The following is a 20,559-nucleotide window of genomic DNA, read 5'->3' on the forward strand; positions in this document are numbered from 1 at the left end:
TTTTGATGGTCACCGGCAATGTCCCACCAATACTGAAACATTCAATCATTTGCTAATAGAAACATAAAATGTGATTTAAGATAGCTCTGCAATACAATGCCAACTTACACTTGACAGAATTTCAACATTTTACACAATGGTTTGGTTTTGCTTGACAAAGATTCTTGTGAATTGTTTTCCTGATAACAGGTCAAGGCATTGATGAGGAAAGTTTTTACTGTCTTGATAAAGATGACATCAATAACTTGATCCCGATCATTGGACCTCGGTCAAAATTCAAGACAGCACTTAAGTCTCTGAAGGTAATACTTTTCATTGTATTAATATTTTCTCTTTTTTTTTTCTTCACTAATTATGGATTTTTAAATTCTTACTTTGACATTAGGTTCAGAAAAATGCAACACATCAGGTAATGTGAATACAAAGCATTTTATCTTGGTTTAGCGTTGTATATGCCATTTATTACAGTCATCCTAAAAATATTTTATTTGTATGATGAAATATTACATGGTTTTATTCTTAGAATGATGATTCTGCTCAGGTAAGGTTAAAACACATTTTCCAGTGATGCTGTTGTTATGCTTTTACCTCTATTTCTCAGCAATGTGCAATAGAATCACTGATGTGTCCTGACAAAAAAACACCATATTTGACTGAAGAAGTGTCTGAATTAATGGTGGACTGATTCCACTCACATTCAATTATAGCTTGGATAATATCTGTTTCAATGAGTCAAATATTTCATCTTTAGGTTTTGGCCAACAGTTACACAAATAATAAAGGTAACGTCTAAAGTATCTTATGTTTGATTAATGGTGATCTGTTTCGAAGCAACAATGTCTTGCTTTGACAAATCAGCTATTTGCATGTTTTAATGTTGAAAGAGGTAAAAAGGTCTATTTGTTTTTCGATGAAAAATAAGGAAAAAGAAGGTTGGAGCTTAAGATGGATTCCAGCAGATGTCTACCACCACCAACTAAGAAACAACGACAGCACTCCACATATGCAGGTATATATATATAACAATGAGAACAATTACAACCTCCAGAATTCTTATATTGTGTCATGACTTTCTATTAAACCTCAGGTGTCACGCTTCAGAAGGAGTCCAGTGGATGTCTATCACCAACTGAAAAACAAGAAAAGAAAACCACATATGCAGGTATATATGTGACAATGAGAACAATCACAACCACCAGCATACATGCATTGTGTCATGACTTCATATTAAACCTTAGGTGTCACGCTTCAGAAGGAGTCCAGCAGATGTCTACCACCACAACCTAAGAAACAACGACAGCACTCCACATATGCAGGTATATATGTTACAATAAGGACAATTACAACAACCACCAGAACACCGCAATCAACAGCATACATATATTGTGTCCTGACTTTATATTAAACGGTAGGAGTCTCTTAACAACATGCCATAGCAACAATATAAATCCTTAGATTAATTCACAATGACTTAATCTACGGGCCTTTCACTTGGCCTGAGCAGCTCACAGGGCAGGACAAATGTTAATATTAGTTTCTGCCAAGTTTAGTTCTCATTTCCATGTCCAGCACTGACACTATTTGACTAACAAATGTACATTAACAAACCTGACTAACAAGACCAACAGGCCCATGTTAGTCTTTAAATGAGGTGTGGTCAGGCACAGTGTTTGGGCTTTGCTATGGATGCCAAATATTATGTTTTGTACCATTCAGTAAATATGTTTACTGTAGTTATTTTCAATATCGAATTACATTATTATTACAATAACATTAAAGAGAAAGGCTATCTCACACTTTTCCTTTTCCTCTTGTTTTGTTTAACATGGTACCTAATTAATACAGGTGTTTCTTTGTCTTTTTATTTCTCCGACAGAACAATTCAGGGTGTTTGAAGTGAGAACCATCATGGAACGTGTTCATAACAAAATACTCCATGGAGAAAAAACAAAGCTCAATGATTTTTTAGAGTAAGAAAAAAAGAAATATCATATTAAATATTTGCTTATGTGTCAGGGAATAGTGACTGGCCTTCGAGGTTGCTTCTTAATTTAGCACTTTTTGTGTGGCATGTGAGAAAGTTTCACAAAAAGAAAACACACTCATTGATTAGTGCCGATAAAGGTATTGCATTGTATTTATTGCATCTTCTAGAGCTACAATAAATCCTTTAACACGAGAATTCATTTTATTAACTGTTTAAAGCCTGGTACAAAAAAAAAGGAAATAGGTCTGATTAGTTGTTGCACACAATTTTAAAAATGATGTGTTATCCATAGATAGGCGTGTAGCTGAAATGATTGACAGTTGGGCGCAATGTAACGCTTCGTAAACCCGCCTCAGTTTTGGCTCTGAGCCTGCCGTTAGGTTGACTGACAGTTAGGCTGAGACAGCATTAACAACATGGCGGCAGCTGCCGATGAGTCTCCAGAACCCCCTGCTGTAACAGATGGATGATGTCACTCAGACTTTGTCCATCAATATTTACAGTCTATGATTTGGAGTCAGGGAGTGCACAAGCTTGGGGTCAAATCTATTAACTCTTTGGTACTGTTTATATGCAGCAGTTTGTCAGGAAACTGTTCAAGAATTTTAACTTATTTTACATCTGGATTTGACTTCCTGCATGAAATTCACATTACAGCAAGAGATAAATTACCATCCTTCACATGTGGCAGCTATGGAGCAGCAGTAGTGTTGGTCATCTCTCAAACAGATGTTCGGGTTTTCAATTCCTAATTTCTGCAGTCGTATGTTAAAACATCCATGGTCAAGTTACCAAGTTGCTCCTGCTGTTGCCTCACCTACTGTGAATGTATGCGACTAGGATTAATATTTGAATTGTGCTCAATTATGTTGTAATGATAGATGATCCAATGGTGCATACATGAAAGTGAGAAGGCAGACGTCTTAATATGAATGAACATCAAACTCTTGTACACCAGGGAAAAAATCTGTGACTTGGAGACGGAAAAGAAGGAGCTGGTTGGAGTCTTTGGAAGAACAGGGGCTGGAAAAAGCTCTTTAATAAATGCTATCGTTGGAGAGAAGGATCTCTTACCTTCAGGAAGTGTCAGTGCTTGTACCACAGTCATCATTAACGTGGAGGCTAACAAGCAGAACCAGAAGTACGAGGCAGAAATTGAATTCATCACAAAAGAGGTAAAATAGGATGAACATGAACGTATCCTTTAATCCATAGACTTTAAAAAGAATGTATATACTGTGTATATGTGCGTGTTGAATCTATTTATTTGATTCTATACAAGTAAACTCAACTCTGCTTTTAAGGAATTGAAGCAGGAGTTGTGGTTTCTGTTGACTTTTATCCTGAATGATGAAAACGGCAAAGAGGAAGATGCTGATGATTACGATGATGCTGTTGAAATGATGTCAGCGCTGTATGGAGAAGAGTGGGAAAAAAACCCTTCTGTGGATCATCTCATAAACGACAAACATTTCAGAGAAATTCCAGAATTTGTCGATTCAAAGAAGAAAATCTTGACCTGTGAATCAGTAAGAAAGAGAATAAATCTACAGCATCAGTCTTACATATACAAGTGTATGACAAGAAATTACTTAACAAAAATTGTGCCTTTTTTTTTTTAAATGTACAGTATAATGTTTCACATCTAAATCGTATAGTCATTTCTGTCATGTACATTCAAACTCTGCTGAATTTTGAGATAGAAAAATGTAGAACTTGAGAATGGACTTGATCCTAAATGTCTACCGCTCTATATCCAATGTTACTTTGACAGAAAGTTTACGTCATATTACCTTCAAGTTTATAGATCGTCTGTTGTACTTTTTATTGTGCATTTATTCTTGTTTTTCATGTGTCAGGCTAAAGAGCTGTCTGAAAGACTTGTGAAATACACAAGAAGCAGATCAAAGTACGGAATGGCTAAAGGCATAAAGAAATGGTTTTGGCCTCTGGTGAAGTGTGTGACTGTCAGGGTGCCAAATAATGACCTTCTTCAGAATGTCACACTTGTTGATCTTCCTGGAAATGGAGACCGCAACAAGGGCAGAGATAAGATGTGGAAAAAGGTAAATAATTTAAATGCATTACTTTTATTATGTTGTCTTAAGTTTAACATTATTTTGTTACAAATTATGTTATTTCAAATTATTTTATTACAATAACATTATTTTATTATGTTGAAATGCATTTCTGTACTGTTATTGCCTTATTTTCACGATTAACTTGGATTATCCGTCTAGGTTGTTCAAAGCTGTTCCACTGTTTGGATCGTGACTGACATTAACAGAGCAGCATCAGAGAAAGAACCATGGGAGATTCTGCAGAGTGCCAGCAGCATTATGGGAAATGGTGGCCAATGTCAGAGGATTCACTTCATCTGCACCAAGTCTGATGTTATTGGAAATTCAGATGTTCTGTAAGTGACTTTTTTTTTAACAATTGATTTGAAGGTAGACACTGGAGAGCGTCTATTGCAATGTATTTATTGTATTTATTTAAAATCATATGAACATATATACTTTGTATCTTTGTAATTTGACATTGAAATGTCAGGGCTTCTATAATGTATGAGGTACTGCCTGATACTGATCTCTTCTTACAGTTGGTGAGCATCTACTGCAATGTATTTATTTAAAATCATATGAACATACATACTTTTTCGTATGTTTATAATTTTTTTTATTACTTTCATCCTGAGAGGAAAGAAAAGCACATCATATTAAAGAAGTTGGAGATTGACTTTTCAGGGCTTCTATAATGTATGAGGTACTGCCTGATACTGATCTCTACACACAGTTCAGAAGATGGTGTTCGTGCTGCCGTATCTAAGAGGAACATGCAAGCCAAGGATGAAGTGATGAAAGAATTCAGGAAACTAAAGAGGGTTCAGGTGAGTTGTGAAATTTCAGAAAATGTAAAGCAAATGCAATCCTGACCTTAATGTATTCATTTTTCGTGCAGACACAGTTCAGTGGTGACTGTTTCAAAGTGTTCACAGTGAGCTCCAAAGAGTTTCTGAAGGAAAAAACACTCAGACCAGAAGAAACTGGTAGGTGAAGCCCATGGATGACTTTGTGAATAAAATATTTTTCTGTTACATGTGAGAAGTTTCTCTGGATATAATTGCTGTATGTATTTTATAGAAATCCCCAAACTTCAGGAATTTCTCCAAGAACTGAATGACTTTCACTCAGTGACAGTGAAGTATGTGTCAGGAGCATATGGGATTCTTTCCCTCATTCAAGGTGCCGGCTGCAGAGAAGCGGTAAGATGAAAGAACAATGCCTTTAGGTTTATTTATAATTTTGGCATAAAGTAATCACAATCTCAGCAAAAACTGACCACTCTAAATATTTTGAAATTTTGTATGACTGAAATACACATCTAGTAAAAGATATGTCATATAGTTTGTTTGACTGCAGTTCTACAAACATGTAGACAAACACAAAAGCTTTTAGTCTGTGTAGACCCCCCCCCCCCCCCCCCCTCCGAATTTGCCGAGACAAGACATTTAAACTGTTAATTCATTTATCATCCCGCAAATCCTAAAAAAAGGTTATGCTGGTTATAACTGTAATATGTAAATCATATTTTAAATCATCAGGACATCCAGAAGACACTGATGGTAACAATGCTAAGGTCAATTAGCCTGTTGATCAATACAGATGATCATAAATCATATACAGTATATGGTATTTTAATACTGTTTGAGGATTATTTCTCTCCACAAATTTGTCACTACTAAAACATAGTATCACTTTATCTCTGATAAATAAATATTCTTTTAACCAGATAAGATTGTGTTCCTTACCTTGTATATGAGAATGTTTCTACATTTTTTTCACAATTTCTTCAATAAAAAAAATTATTTAAGAAATTTCACATTTTAAAATTCTTCAAAATCTTAAAGTATTTTTCGATTTAAAATACTTAACAGTGATCACATTGATTTCATACTAAATGACTGATGAAATGAAACACACTACACAGTATCAATACATCTTAGTTGATTATATGTTTCAGTAATGACTGTTTTGGTAATGACAATTCTTGCTAATTTAGAGCCAACCGTAACTAATGAATGCTATCAACTCTTCAAAGATGTTTACATAAAACTCTAAAAGTGTCAGGCCTGGACAAAGGTGAGGATACAGAGGATGTTTTCAAAAAGTAAAGTCTTTATTTTTCTTGAACGCATATGATCACAAGGCAGAGAGATAAATAAATAGGCTATGAAAAATAATATAATATAATATTATATATTAATATATAATATTATATATTAATATTATATATGTATATTAATTAATATTAATATAATCCTAAACTCTGGAGAAAACATAAATCACTGGCAAACGGCAGGCTAACAAGGCTATGAATATGTATCCTATGGAAAAAATCATTAAAACACAAAATCACTGCTTGAGGCAGGAAGGAAAAAGCTATGAAAAAAACAAATCTCTTTAACTAATAATCTATCGAAAATAAAAATAGCTGCAAAAGGCAGAAGACTAAAGCTATGAAAATTAAACTCTATTACTATAATCAATTACAAATAAAAAATTGCTGCATACGGCAGGAGACAAGAAAACATTCACAAAACTTACAACAAAAAAATCACTCTCCTTGACAGGCAAAATGCAAAAACACGAGATATTTAACAAAGACAAGACAGGAACGTGACGAGGGCTATGGACGAGATGCTGGAGGTACATGGATCTAACAAGTACAAAGGGAGACGCAGACGATAAGAAACACGAGAGTAATGAGCAACAGGTGGAAACAATCAGGGATCAGGGGAGACGTCAGACTGGTGACACAAAAGGAAGGGCAAGTGACCGCTGTGTGACGAAAAGTTTAATAAATTGAAGTGATTATATGTTTGATAGTGACCATTTTTAAAGTTGCACACTGATTTTTAGACTTTGTAACACTAAACACTAAAATGTTTCTTTCAATTTTTTTAGCACAGTTTTTTGATTAAAATTAAAGCCACAATAAATCTAAATATTTAAACTTCTAATTGAACTTAGTCATGAAAATATTTTCAATAACACCATTGAAAAAAAATCCAGAAAGTGTTTCACATACATTGAAATTTAGGGGTTGGGGTTTGGGACCGCTACTTCCATATATAAAGTACAGTATACGTGATTATTGTTGATTTTTAAAAATATGTTTTGTCATGGGACTGAACTTTGAACTAATGCAAAGCATGCTCCATATAAGGTGCAATTTTGATACCTATTTTTTCATCTAAAATATTTGGCACGACATACCGTATTTACCAATGTGACAGATATAATGTACCATTGTAAAATATTGAGCCCTGCACCATCTGTAAATGAGTGCAGCACTCACCCTGCACGTAACATGACACATTTAAACTGTTTCCTGATTCATTGTATACCAAATGCTGTGCTATGAAACAGTAATGCTGACCAGGCTGGCAGCAATACTTTTTACATCTTTTTTGCACAATGATTTCATGATGCAAAGAAGTAGACAAAATGTATAACCCAGAGCTGTGGCTTAAAGGCACTTTCGTGCGGCGATTCTATGAGGCACGAAAACCAAAATCTACTGCGGTGCAAATATCAGTGATGAACATGCCTGCAATGGGATCAGGTGTACCTGATGCCTAGTATAGCAGCAGTGATGGTGGTCAGAGTGGTGTCATACAACTCGTGAGGACAGAGTGCTGGGGACAGAGCACATCGGATTGTGGTTGACTACTCGGAGACCACAGACATTCTCTGCCTGCAAGAGACATTTTTAGCCAAACAGGACGTTGATAAACTTAATTCTGTCCACAGTGATTTTCATGGAGTAGGAGAATCCACAATGAATTTGAGCACCAAAATGGTGCGTGGGAGAATACCTGGAGGTGTGGCCATTTTATGGCGCAAGAAATATGATGCAATGATCAGTGTTACCACATTAGAGGTAGACTGGTGCATTGCAATTAAAGTTGTGTATTATATGAATGTTTTTATTATTTTAAATGTTTATACCCCATATGACTGCTACAAAAATGAAGATGAATATGTGAATAGATTGGCCTTTTTGAACATCTATATTAGGGAATGTACAAATGCAAATATATTTGTGATGGGTGATTTAAATGCAGACATCTCTGATAACAAATCTTTCTTTGGTCAGCACTTGTTGCAGTTCTGTCATGATAGTAAACTGGTTCTTTCCAGTATGAATTTCCTGCCTGTCAGTAGTTATACTTACATCAGTGAAGCATGGAACACAACATCTTGGCTTGATCATGTAATCTGTACAGCTGATGCTCATGAAAGTCTAGAAAAGGTGGAAATTGTCTATGAGTTGACTACTACTGATCACTTACCTGTCTCTATGAGGATGAATGTCGATAACTTGCCTGACTGCAGTAGTAGGAAGTAGAGGCGCTACTAGGACTTCTTGGCCAGTGATGTGGTGTTGGCTGTCCAGGAGAGATCTCACTGATGTGGACCCCCAGGAACTTGGTGCTGCTCACTCTCTCCACAGCAGCACCGTCGAAAATCAGTGGGGGTTTGGGAGTGGGGGCCCTCCCGAAGTCGACAACAACCTCCTTGGTCTTGTCGATACTTCAACAAGTATGAAGTTGACCACCAAGAAGCTGCTAAGATGGCTCATAGGGCCTGGGTTATAGCTGGTAGACCCAGACAGGGGCCAGAGTTAGAGCATAAAAAGCTTACCAGTGCTAAACATAAATATGCAGTGCGCTTTGTTGGGAAGCATGAGAAAGCCTTAAGGGCTCACTCTATGGCTGAAAATTTGCTTGGCAAATGAACATCTTAAGTTAGCAAGCCCCAGAGTGGTATCACTTCTATCTATTTGCCTCACAGGGCTGATGACACATGGTATACTGCCAGACACCATGTTGACCCTCACATTAGTGCCTGTCATTAAGAACAAGGCAGGGAAAATAGGGAGTCTTGACAACGAGTGACCCATTGCTCTAGCTAGCACTCTTTCAATGGTGCTGGAAAAGTTGCTCCTAGACAGACTGAATGGGCTCATTTACACCACAGAAAATCAATTTCGTTTTAAGTCACTGCACAGTACTGATCTATGTATCAATACCTTGAAAGAAGCTGTTGAATCCTACAGAAGGCAGGGCTCTACAGTGTTTTTGGGTTTAATGATGCATCCAAGGCATTTCACAGAGTAAATCATCATAAGCTTTTTACTAAACTCATGCATAGGGGTGTGCCTGGATCCATCATACGTATACTGGTTTACTGGTATGCCAAACAAGGCACGCAGGTTAAATAGGGAAATAGCCTATCCTCATCGGCGGGGGGGGGGGGGGGGGGGGGCTTCTGTCTCCAGCCCTGTTTAACTTATACATGGACAATCTTTCAAAGCAGCTGGGGAAGTGTAAGACTGGTTGTCTAATAGGGATCACTCTGCTAAACCACCTGATGTACGAAGAAAATGTAGTTATTATGTCCCCCAGCACTGTAGGGTTCCAGCAGTTGTTGGATATATGCTCAAAGTATGGGGATGAGTTTGATGTTCAGTACAATGCAAAAAAGAGTGTTGTATTGGTTTGTAGGACTATGGAGGATCAGAAGCTGCACTTCCCAATGTTTTACCTGTCAGGGCAATGCATCTGTGTATCCAACTGTACAAAATATCTTGGGCACATCCTTACTGACAAGATGGAAGTTGATGCTGACATGTACAGGCAAAGACGAATGTTGTATGTCCAAGCGAACATGTTAGTAAGGAAATTCCATTACTGCTCTGATGATGTAAAAGTGAACTTGTTTCGTGTTTACTGCACCCCTATGTATGCAGCCCCTTTACAAAAAAGGAGACCATGCGCAAACTGCAAGTAGCATACAATGATTGTTTGAGGACACTGCTGAAGAAGCCCAGGAGCAGCAATGCTAGTAAGCTTTTTTTGTGAATTGAGATTATGCTGTTTACAGGCCCTCTTGAGGAACCTGATGTTTAAGTTCATGTGTCGACTTGATGAGTCACAAAACTGAATTATTCTGAGGCTCACAAGGCCCAGGTATAGCTCGGTCCAATATCAATCACATCTATGGAAGCATTGGTATGAGTGCCTTTTAAGACTCTTGTGAAAAAGGTTTTTTTTTCTTTTTGTTTATATGTTTATGTAGCTGTTTTTTAATATACTGTATGTCTTCCATATGTGTCTTGGGCTTCGAGCCTGTAATAAAGTTTATGTATGATGGTGCATTCATATCAACAGTCCTAAACAGTTTAGTAAATATAGCTTTTGGCGTGCTTGTTTAGCAGAAAGAATCTTCAAAAGAAGTGAACAGAGAAGGTGGGCAGCACGACTCGAGGGACGAGGGTCTTACACCTCAACTTTCCCTGAGAGCTGAACTACCGTAGTGAAGCGAGAAGGAGTGTAAACTTCACAAAGCAAAAACAGATGGTACTAAAAGAGCAACACGGCTGCAAAGAAACTGCAAGTTGTCGACTGAATTAAATGTTATTAGACAACAATAAGATGTTACAAACAGAAACTAGCAAATGCAAAAAAAAAAGGTCCCCAGCTAGTATATGTCAGTTCATAGGTTCACTCATAGATTATATTATATAAATGCATCAGAGGTTGTTGCTTATTTCCATCTCAAATGACCATCTTGACTGTTGACTTTTCTCCTTCAAGACACAGTTTAAAACCTTGTTTGAATGAAATACAATCATTGGTCTGATAAATCATATCATTTACTACTTAGACTGCAGACGCCACATTTGATGTCTATGGTGGCTGAATAAGAAAACATAGACTGTACTTCAACAAATACAATGTCATGTCAAACTAAATGTAGTCCTTTAAGTAGTGAGTCTGTGATGACGTGTGTGGTCTTTATTTTACATCGTAAACTTTACTTTCTTTAAGAGTCACATACAGTATGTTTCTTGTACCAAAAGTTTATGTAAATCCTGATCAGGTCACATCTGGATTTAACTACGCAGCTTAGAGCCAGATGTCCATAGAAGTCTCATTATAATTCAATCATTCTTCCTTGATGCTCTACCTTCAGGAGTAACCTGAGGAGTTATCTCAAGAAAATTAATTTTTTTTTTATAGATGATCCAATAAAAGATGCATTAGAACAACATAATCTGGTATAATAGAGTATGTTAGGTCTGATACTATGTTATTTGTTGTTCCTAAGTAGTAAAAAAAACTGTGTTGGCTATTTCTTCTAACATAGACACATTACATTATGATTAACATACAGTATATAGTTTAATTGTATGAACATGAAATGTTTTCTCTTTGATTACAGGCTGACGTTAAAGCAAAGGTGTGCGTAGGGCTTGAAGAAAACTTGAAATGTGCATTAGAGAATCTCTATGAGCCCATGTTAAAGTCCTATAGCACTTTTTTGACGTGCCTCGAGGAGGGTGTTGAAAAATCCAATAGCTCGAGGGAAACTGTCTTGAAGTCCTTCTTATATCCCGTATGTATTTGAATATTTTGTTCCTTTATGCAAACCATTGATTTGTCCCTTGATATTTAAAAGTTAATCATTGAACGTTTGTCTTTGTTTTTTTTTTGTTTCAGAAGAGGGTAAAAGGAGGTGCTTTTCACAGTAGATTGAAGTCCATTGTAGGAAACAATGGCGTCTCCAAACCTAAAAAAGGGAAACCACAAAACCTGAATGAGAAATTAGCTTCAAAGCTGATGGAGAGCATCGATGAGGAATTTAGAAAGACCTTCCCGTAAGAAGTTATTAAACTAGGTCTAGACAATACCTCTTTAAAAAATTATAGCTAAATAATAATAATATAATAATGTTTCAGAAATGAATCAACATGTGAACCATTTCACGGGGCCATCAGTTCCTTTTCACTCGGCACAAAGACTCTGGTTGAAAAGTACAAAAAGCACAAAGGTGTGCAGCTGCAACTGGAATTTCTCAGGACAGAGGTAAGAGACAGTGATGGTAACGTCTCATCTAATAGTTTTGTTTTAAGCTTTTTGTGGGAGCCAAGTTGCATTCATACGTGTTAAAATAACTAAGAAGCAATCAGTAATTTTGTTTGAAAGTTCATCTTTTATTTATGGGATATTATTGTATAAGTTCACTTAAGAGTCAGTTAAAAGTCATTTGATTAAATTTGTCAGGATTTAATAAGGTACTTTTCTGTAAAGTTAAAAACAGTATTACTGTTAGAGCAGTGAGGTAGATTACTGTCTGTATCAGTTACGGACCGAGCCGCATGGATTTCTTACCGTAGTATAGTTTATTGATTAGGAGAACATTAAACTGTGAGATCCTCTTCAACTGAACATACACGAGGAATTCTAAGGCTGTTTTAATCTTCAACCCACCACTCTTATTATCAAGGTAAAGGAGACCCAACTCAAGAGGGAGCACATCAGTCCTGTTAGTGTCCCTTCACTGGCTCCAAATACAATTCAGAATCGATTTTCAGATTACTTTGTTTGTTTTTAAAGCCCTGAATGGCATAGCCCCCCAATACATTACTGACCTCCTCAGGCCATACTCCTCATGGAGCCCCTTAGATAATCAGACAGCCCCTAAACTGTGGAACAGACTCCCTCTTCCCATCAGGTCTACATCCTCTACTGACTCTTTTGAGCCCCCTCTCTAGACGTAGTTTTATGTGTTGGTGTGTTAGTCTTCTGATCCTGAATAGGTGGTTCTTTCAGGTTTCAGTTGTTGCTCTCATTATCTCTTCTATTTATACTATCATATTTTCTTTTGTGTTTTTTGTGGATATTCTGATGCTCTGTAAAGTGTTTCTTTAATGTATTGTACAGCAATTTGGTCAGCTGTGACTGTTTTTCAATGTGCTTTATAAATAAATGTGCTTGACTTGACTCAACAACGAGGTGAGCAAATCAACTGAAACACGTTCCTGATTGACATGAAGAAAACATTTAAGAAAGAAGCCAAATAAAATTATTTTTGTTTCGTATGTAGAACACCACCAATAAGGTCCATGTTAGCATTGCAGATGTACATGTTTTTTTTTTAATGTTTTTTATCTTCTGTTGTAGGAAGAAAAAATAAAAGCAAAACTCGATAAAACCATCCGAGAGTGTAAGAAAGAAATCTACAACAGCCTGATGATAACAATTGAGGAAAACATGGATGATTGCTATAAAGGTAAAACAAAAGCTCTGGTCATATGAAACTTTACACCAAACAAATAAATGTCATTAATGTGCATTTATGACCATTTTCTGTTTTTCTGTAGATGCACAACAATGTAAAGGCAAAGGCTCTCTGAATGCCATGAGGGACATCATTGAGGAGCATGTTCGTGCCAAGGTCGACATGTTTGAGGATGCTAAAAATACAATGTTGTTAAATCTGGCAAAACTAATGGTTTGTCATATTTCATAATTCACCATATAATACCTTTTATGAGTGTTATAAAGTAAAACACATTGTGCTGCACATCTTTATCTTGATTTATGATTCTATATTAATATTCACATCAAGGTTTTTTATTTATTTAAGTGGAATGTGCATCAATCCTAAGAAACTTTGTTTGACTGCAGTTATACAAACATGCAGGTTCTTCTTAAAAATTAAGACAAACACAAAAGCTTTTGGTCTGTGTAGACTTTTTTTCTTTCTGTTATTTCATGTATCATCCAGTAAATCCTATAAAAGGTATGTTGGTTATGAGTGTAATATGTAAATAATAATAATAATAATATAATAATAATAATAATTAAAAATCATATTCAGGAGGACATCCAGAAGACACTGATGGTAACAATGCTGAGGTCCATAAGCCAAACGATCAATACAGATGATCAATCAGTTCCAGGTAAGTGAATGTGAACAAGTGATCAAAACACCAGTATATTATTTATTTTATAATATTTCACAAGTAATCCCAGTTTATGTGGACATATCCTGTCATTGTTATAGCACTGATGGCAACTGGTGAGAGGAAGGTACAGGAACATTATGTGTATCTTTTCCACATTTAAACAGTTGTTTCAAAGGTTGATACAATAGAGAAAGTTCCAATATGGAGGAACATTTATCCGCCATCTCTTTAGGAACCCGATCGCCTGTTTTCTGCAGTATGTAACTTTAGGAGTTGGCCAAGGTTCATGTAAAGGGAAAACGACTTTCAGTGGGTGCCAAAGGGCACCAAACTGACATGTTGTTGCTTTAACACAGGAAGTGCACACCAACATTTAAAGACATTTTTTCCAAGGTTGAAGTTTAATTTTTTGTTATTTAGATGTCAAAGAGGAGCTTGAGACGGTGACAAAATACTATAAAGACCTGAAGAAAATCCCACATAAAGAAACATCTCTAGTAAGGTAAAACATGTTTAAAAGTAGATAATGATCTGATTTTAAACAGTAAAAATTACTTCACTTATTTTTTTAGCATTTGCTAACAATGCTTCTATTCACACCAGTGCTGATCAACCCGGCCCGTCAGCTGCACAGGTAAGTTTAAGTAAAACTCCTGATTACAAGTTAACATTCTGGGAGACAATGAAATGGTAACATGAAAGTCATCAGTAGAATCTCACAAGTGTTCTGTTTAACTCTCTTGTGGATATTTCAGAGGGGATCATGTGTTTGCTGTTCTGGCTCCGAATCTGCCTCAGCACTTTAAACAGGCCTCTTCTCTTCTCCTTGGCCTTTGACACTTCGTAAGACATCAATTTTATTTTTTATTTCTTTTACTGCGTACCTTGACTCAGGTTTTATGCCTTTTAATTTATTTTGTATGAACTTTTTTTTAATCTCATTTGAGCTGTTATGTATTTTATTTTACTGTACAGCACTTTGGTCATTTGTGGTGGTTTTAAAGTGCTGAACAAATAAAGTTGGATTGCATTTCAGGTTTACTGGATGCAGAGAAACAGCTGAGGCCTGTTTAACCACTGAGGGTCCCACTGAGAACATGGAGAAGTAAAACGAGGCTTCTGGATCTGGTCTCAACCTTTTCATCAGATGTTTATTTCTGCTGTCTTTGAGTGATGTGTTAACATGTTGAGTTTGTTTGATGTGAGTTTCATACATAGATATTTTAGAGTAGTGATAGGACAGTTTTACTTTGATTAATTGTGATCCTCAGGTCAGAAATAGTGATGGGTGGTGGTGGGCTGCCAGGAGGGGATGTTGTTTTTTTTATGTTGCTATTTTGTTTGTTTTTTTGACCTTTTTGCCTTTAATAGAAAGGACAACTGAAGAGAGACGGGAAACAGGAAGAGAGTTAGAGGATGACATGCAGCAGAGGGCCGAGTCTGATTCAGTTCCCACAGCCTCTGCTGAGGAATATAACCTCTGTACATGAGACGTGACAGAACTGTAACCGACCTCTTTTCAGCAAGACATCAACTTCTTTAATAATTCAGTCTTTTTTATTCTTGAATACTTTTTTTTTGGTTAGTGATTTTATTTCATGAATTTAAAAGAGGATATGTTTATGTAAAACAAGCAGTTTTGTTGGTTATGAGAGTGTCTTATTAAATCTTGAACTTTAATCAAAGAATTTTGATTTTATGCATTGCGAGTTTTGATCTTCTTCTTTTATGATGATGATGAAAAAAAAAAGTTTTCTGCAAAATAAAGTTTTAGTGTGTAATGACATATTTGAAGTAGAAGTTTTGTTATCAGACCAACTTTTCTGGCTTCCTGATATGAACTGTACAATGTTTGTTTTGTTTGGAATTATTCACTGATTATACATTCATTATGGCAGATTGTGCAATAAAACTCAATAAAATGTAAATGTTTCATTTTTATCTCTTTTGTAAATTTAGTATAAAAGTGCTGCAGCTGCCCAAAACATTTCCATTCAAACCAAACGGCTGTAAACACAGAAGATTCTAAATTAAGAGACACAAACCAAGAAAACAAACTACTATTGTTAGGTGTAACTTTTCTCGCCATCAACCTTCAGAAATGTGATGAACAAGCCCTCCCTGTACTTTCACCAACTTAGTATCTCTCTTCCTGGTACAAATAGGAGAGATACTTTACATATCAGTTTGGAAGGTCATGCTCTAATTAGATTATTTGTTTGCTTGAACAGGCTGAATTTATGACAGCTGGGGAAAAAAAGGAGGGAGGGGGTATTTAATTTTATTAGTCACATCAAAGCTCCTGAAACAGATCATTCATCATCATTTAATGATGTTGTCTTTAACACCTAAGGAAGTGAAAGAGACCAGCAGCATGTACTTCGTTATTATGCTAGAACGTAATTACAAACGTATTACAAAAAAACAAGACAGAAACCTTGAACTGAAAGAGTTACCAATAAATCCTGTAAGTTATTCAGTTAAGTATCAGGTGGCCTCTCCATATGATCTGATTTCCAGGTTTTTAAGTGTCTCCTGCTGTTGTCTATAACACTGCAATATGAATCCTTAAATTTTAAACATTCTGATCTGAGTCTCTGCTTCAAACGAGAGAAGCAGCAGTGATCGAGTTCAGGTTCATCACGGTTATTCTGGATTTAATTTAAAAATAAAGATGTATGAAATGTTTCAGTAAAGAATCTTTATAATGTATCCACCAAAATACAAACAGCTTAAATGTCTAAACTTTGACAAAAATTAATGTAAATACAATTAGGTATTAAAATGTATTGACAGAACCCTTATTTAAAGTGAAGAGGAGAAAATCTCAAATTAGACTTCAATGATATTTTTATTGCTAAAAGAAATTCACCAGATATTTCATCTTTATTTATTCACAGTCTTTACCATGAGAGAGTCCAGTAAAGTCAAGTAAAATCAGAATTCATTCCAGACATACAATAAGAAATAATCTAGATATTGAAATAAAAAATGTTCTTTTTTGTGTTTAAGAGGGCTCAGTGTTGTCAGCTAAAAACATTAACAACATTAAATTCTGACACAGAACGTAGGGTCAGTGTGATATTGCTGTGACCAAGTGGCTGCACAGATTTATTCACATATGGGTGAATAATATGTTCATGTACACAAAGTTAATCAGTCATTTATTCTTGACTTGGGCAGTGAGAAATAAAGGAATATGACATTTATGTCCTTAAAGCTCACACATGATCCTGCTTTTCAAACAATTTAAAGAAGGTTCAGAAGTTTGTTGTTCTAAATCCACTCTGATCCTGTATTTTTGATCCTGTTTGTAGCTTTAAATGCAAATGATTTGACTTATAATAGGAGAGTTTGTAGATGGACTAGGGACACGTATAAGTGTTACAAAAACATGGTAAAGTGCACTTTGCATTATGTGTGACCTTTAATATTTTTGCTTTACAAAAAAGAATCTTCACAAAGTGTCATCTGTGCATCTCTCGTCATCTGAAGCTACAATGTTGGCATCGATTTCAGCCGTATTTAAAACACGCTAAAACATCTCGAAGAACTGTAAAATATGGACACCATTTATAAAACACATAAAGCACACACAGGTACTCAAAGCCCTTCAACACAAAACAAACATGTAACACTATGAACACTTTTAAGATGTTTTATGGCAACTGCATTATGTGACTCAAACTGACCATTTTAAAAGCACTTACAGCTCTGTGAGAGGTTACAAACAATTAAAGTCAATATGCATGCTTTAATACTACAGAGAGCAAAGGAATAGTTCTTAGGCACAGATAAAACATTTTTTACTCTGAATCTTGCACATTAGTACAGATACTCTTTTTCTTTCTTTAAACAAATAACAATCATCCACCTGTTCATCATAAATACTCAGGCTACATGTGTTTAAGAACAATCAGTTGCTAAAGAAGCTATTTCAGCAGGATACAACAGTCAGAAACATTGGCATTGCGGTGATGTAAATCAATGAGCGAAAGTGTAGAAGAAAACACAATCATTCGAATTCCAGGAGCTAGAATACAGACGATTGTTTTGTTAGCAGCGTTGACTTAAGTTTCTGTGGTGCAACGTTTGTATTCAAAGTCTAAAAATTCAAGTTCACACATCAGGACATGTTGAGTCACAGGTTATCCAAGAGAGTGCTGCTTCTTCAGGCTGTCGGAGCGCCTCACTCTGTCCTCTGGGGTCCTCTTGTACCAGCTCCTGAGAAGACACAAACATGGGAATATTGTGAAGATGTTTCAGTTACTGGAGGCTGATCAAAACAATGTTGTGATTGTTAAATTACGTGTCTGTTTTTGAAATGACATGTATGTGTCATGCAAAAACATCTTAAAGCCAATCAACATGTAGCGGTTCATTTGTTTGATGAAAGCGAGACGTTTTTACAAAGGCTCTGAAAGTTTATCATGGTGTCTCACCCTTGGCGATTGAGCTGGCCTTGGATGGGAGAGTTTTGGCCTTGGTTTGGCTTCAGGACTCTAGAAAAGGAAGATATAACATACAATATGTGTGTGTGTGTGTGTGTGTGTGTGGGGGGGGGGGGGGGGGGGGGGGGAAGAAAAAAACACTTTTTGCTAAAAACTAAATGGAAAAGCTGTTGAATTAGCACTCTTTGTTTTTACCTGTTGGTTGTCGGGCTCTTTGGTTTATGTTGCGTCTTCCTAGCCTGAGCTGGGGATTGACCAACCCTGATGGGGGGGCCAAACAAAAACAATAAAAACTCTTTAAACCCTAAAATATAAAATCAATGAGGCAGTTGTCTTCTTTCGAATCTCTTTTTCCGGTCCAGAGACCTCTGCGTGGCAGCAGACAAAACCACTCTCTCCTTGGGGCATTTAGCTTTCTCCTACAGTTGGTAAAGAACATTACTGTTTAGTTCATGATGGAAGTGTTGACATAGACAAGAGAGAGCATGTTACTAAGCTGCAAGAAAACAATGACTTCCCTGAATGTTGAAATATAAATGTGTGAATTATGGCTTATATTTGTGTATTTTTCCCTAAAGTCCCCAGAAGGTACTCCAATGATTTTAAATATAACTTGAAAGAAAAAGCCATGGCTTTCTTTGTTAATCCACAAATTGTAAAGACAAATGTTTGGTTGGTATACTCCAATATAAACTCCCGAACATGAACATGATTCAGCGCTCACAATTTCAATATCTGGTTAGTTTTCATGCTCTCTAAAAGGTGTGACAAGATGTCTGAACTTTAATGTCAGGCCTTCCTTTTTAAAATAAGAACATGTGTTCCTTCTTCTAAACTACAGTATGTCTACAGGACGGATTTCTGTCCTGTGTTTTTAAGGTACCATGTCTCGTAGTTTCCTCTCTGCTCGCAGCTCCCTGTCCTGCTGCAGCAACGCCAACCGTTCCCCCAGAGGAATTTCGAAGAAGAAGTCATGGACGTCATAAAGGGCTGCGCGTAACTGAGGCAGGGAAAAAGGATGCACATATAAACACAGCATGATTGACCTCTGCTGGACACAAACAGTCAGTGCACATTAATACCTGGGCTCTCACTCTCTCCTGCAGGGAGCGGTCTTGTGGTCTTCTGAGAGGCACTTGCAAATGAACATCTTAAGTTAGCCAGCCCCAGAGTGGCATCACTTTCAAAGCAGCTGGGGAAGTGTAAGACTGGTTGTCTAATAGGGATCACTCTGCTAAACCACCTGGTGTACGAAGAAAATGTAGTTATTATGTCCCCCAGCACTGTAGGGTTCCAGCAGTTGTTGGATATATGCTGAAAGTATGGGGATGAGTTTGATGTTCAGTACAATGCAAAAAAGAGTGTTGCATTGGTTTGTAGGACGATGGAGGATCAGAAGCTGCACTTCCCAATGTTTTACCTGTCAGGGCAATGCATCTGTGTATCCAACTGTACAAAATATCTTGGGCACATCATTACTGACAAGATGGAAGTTGATGTTGACATGTACTGGCAAAGACGAATGTTGTATGTCCAAGCGAACATGTTAGTAAGGAAATTCCATTACTGCTCTGATGATGTAAAAGTGAACTTGTTTCGTGTTTACTGCACCCCTATGTATGCAGCCCCATTACAAAAAAGGAGACCATGCGCAAACTGCAAGTAGCATACAATGATTGTTTGAGGACACTGCTGAAGAAGCCCAGGAGCAGCAATGCTAGTAAGCTTTTTTGTGAATTGAGATTATGCTGTTTACAGGCCCTCTTGAGGAACCTGATGTTTAAGTTCATGTGTCGACTTGATGAGTCACAAAACTGAATTATTCTGAGGCTCACAAGGCCCAGGTGTAGCTCGGTCCAATATCAATCACATCTATGGAAGCATTGGTATGAGTGCCTTTTAAGACTCTTGTGAAAAAAGTTTTTTTTTTGTTTTTTTTTGTTTATGTAACTGTTTTTTAATATACTGTATGTCTTCCTATTGGGCTTAGAGCCTGTAATAAAGTTTATATATGATGGTGCATTCATATCAACAGTCCTAAACAGTTACTAAAGTTAATGAACAGAGAAGGTAGGCAGCACGACTTGAGGGACGAGGGTCTGACAGCTCAACTTTCCCTGAGAGCTGAACTACCGCACTGCAGCTAGTAGGAGTGTAAACTTCACAAAGCAAAACGAGCAGCACGGCTGCAAAGAAACTGCAAGTTGTCGACTGAATTAAATGTTATTAGACAACAAGAGAAGTTACAAACAGATACTAGCAAATGCAAAAAAAAAAGTCCCCAGCAATATATGTCAG

At 36.6% G+C, this 20,559-nt stretch overlaps 3 protein-coding genes across 3 annotated transcripts in view; 2 read left to right on the forward strand and 1 right to left on the reverse strand.

The window, feature by feature from the left end:
* The window catches only part of LOC306837647 (nuclear GTPase SLIP-GC-like), a gene marked incomplete at its 3' end in the record, with an annotated part of 52,639 nt that overhangs the window by 13,015 nt on the left and 19,065 nt on the right, over positions 1-20,559 (forward strand). The gene's annotated exons all lie outside the window — the stretch shown is intronic.
* LOC306837648 (nuclear GTPase SLIP-GC-like) lies at positions 960-14,647 on the forward strand (the record flags this gene model as incomplete). The annotated part of the gene is made up of 18 exons (XM_079365390.1): positions 960-1,009; positions 1,877-1,970; positions 2,946-3,162; positions 3,292-3,516; positions 3,847-4,053; positions 4,228-4,403; positions 4,784-4,877; positions 4,949-5,036; positions 5,131-5,252; positions 11,281-11,454; positions 11,559-11,716; positions 11,798-11,924; positions 13,023-13,131; positions 13,223-13,353; positions 13,723-13,804; positions 14,231-14,307; positions 14,383-14,444; positions 14,566-14,647. Exons 2-18 carry the CDS (start codon positions 1,909-1,911, stop codon positions 14,645-14,647), a joined length of 2,193 nt encoding a protein of 730 aa, XP_079221516.1. The 5' UTR covers positions 960-1,009; positions 1,877-1,908.
* On the reverse strand, positions 16,643-19,698 carry LOC306837649 (centriolar coiled-coil protein of 110 kDa-like; the record flags this gene model as incomplete). Its single annotated transcript, XM_079365391.1, has 7 exons — positions 16,643-18,034; positions 18,253-18,312; positions 18,457-18,522; positions 18,607-18,680; positions 19,145-19,261; positions 19,344-19,383; positions 19,682-19,698. The coding sequence occupies 7 exons, from the start codon at positions 19,696-19,698 to the stop codon at positions 17,959-17,961; spliced, it is 450 nt and encodes a 149-aa protein (XP_079221517.1). The 3' UTR covers positions 16,643-17,958.

Source organism: Symphodus melops (assembly GCF_947650265.1).
Source record: "Symphodus melops genome assembly, chromosome: 17".
Classification (NCBI taxonomy): domain Eukaryota; kingdom Metazoa; phylum Chordata; class Actinopteri; order Labriformes; family Labridae; genus Symphodus; species Symphodus melops.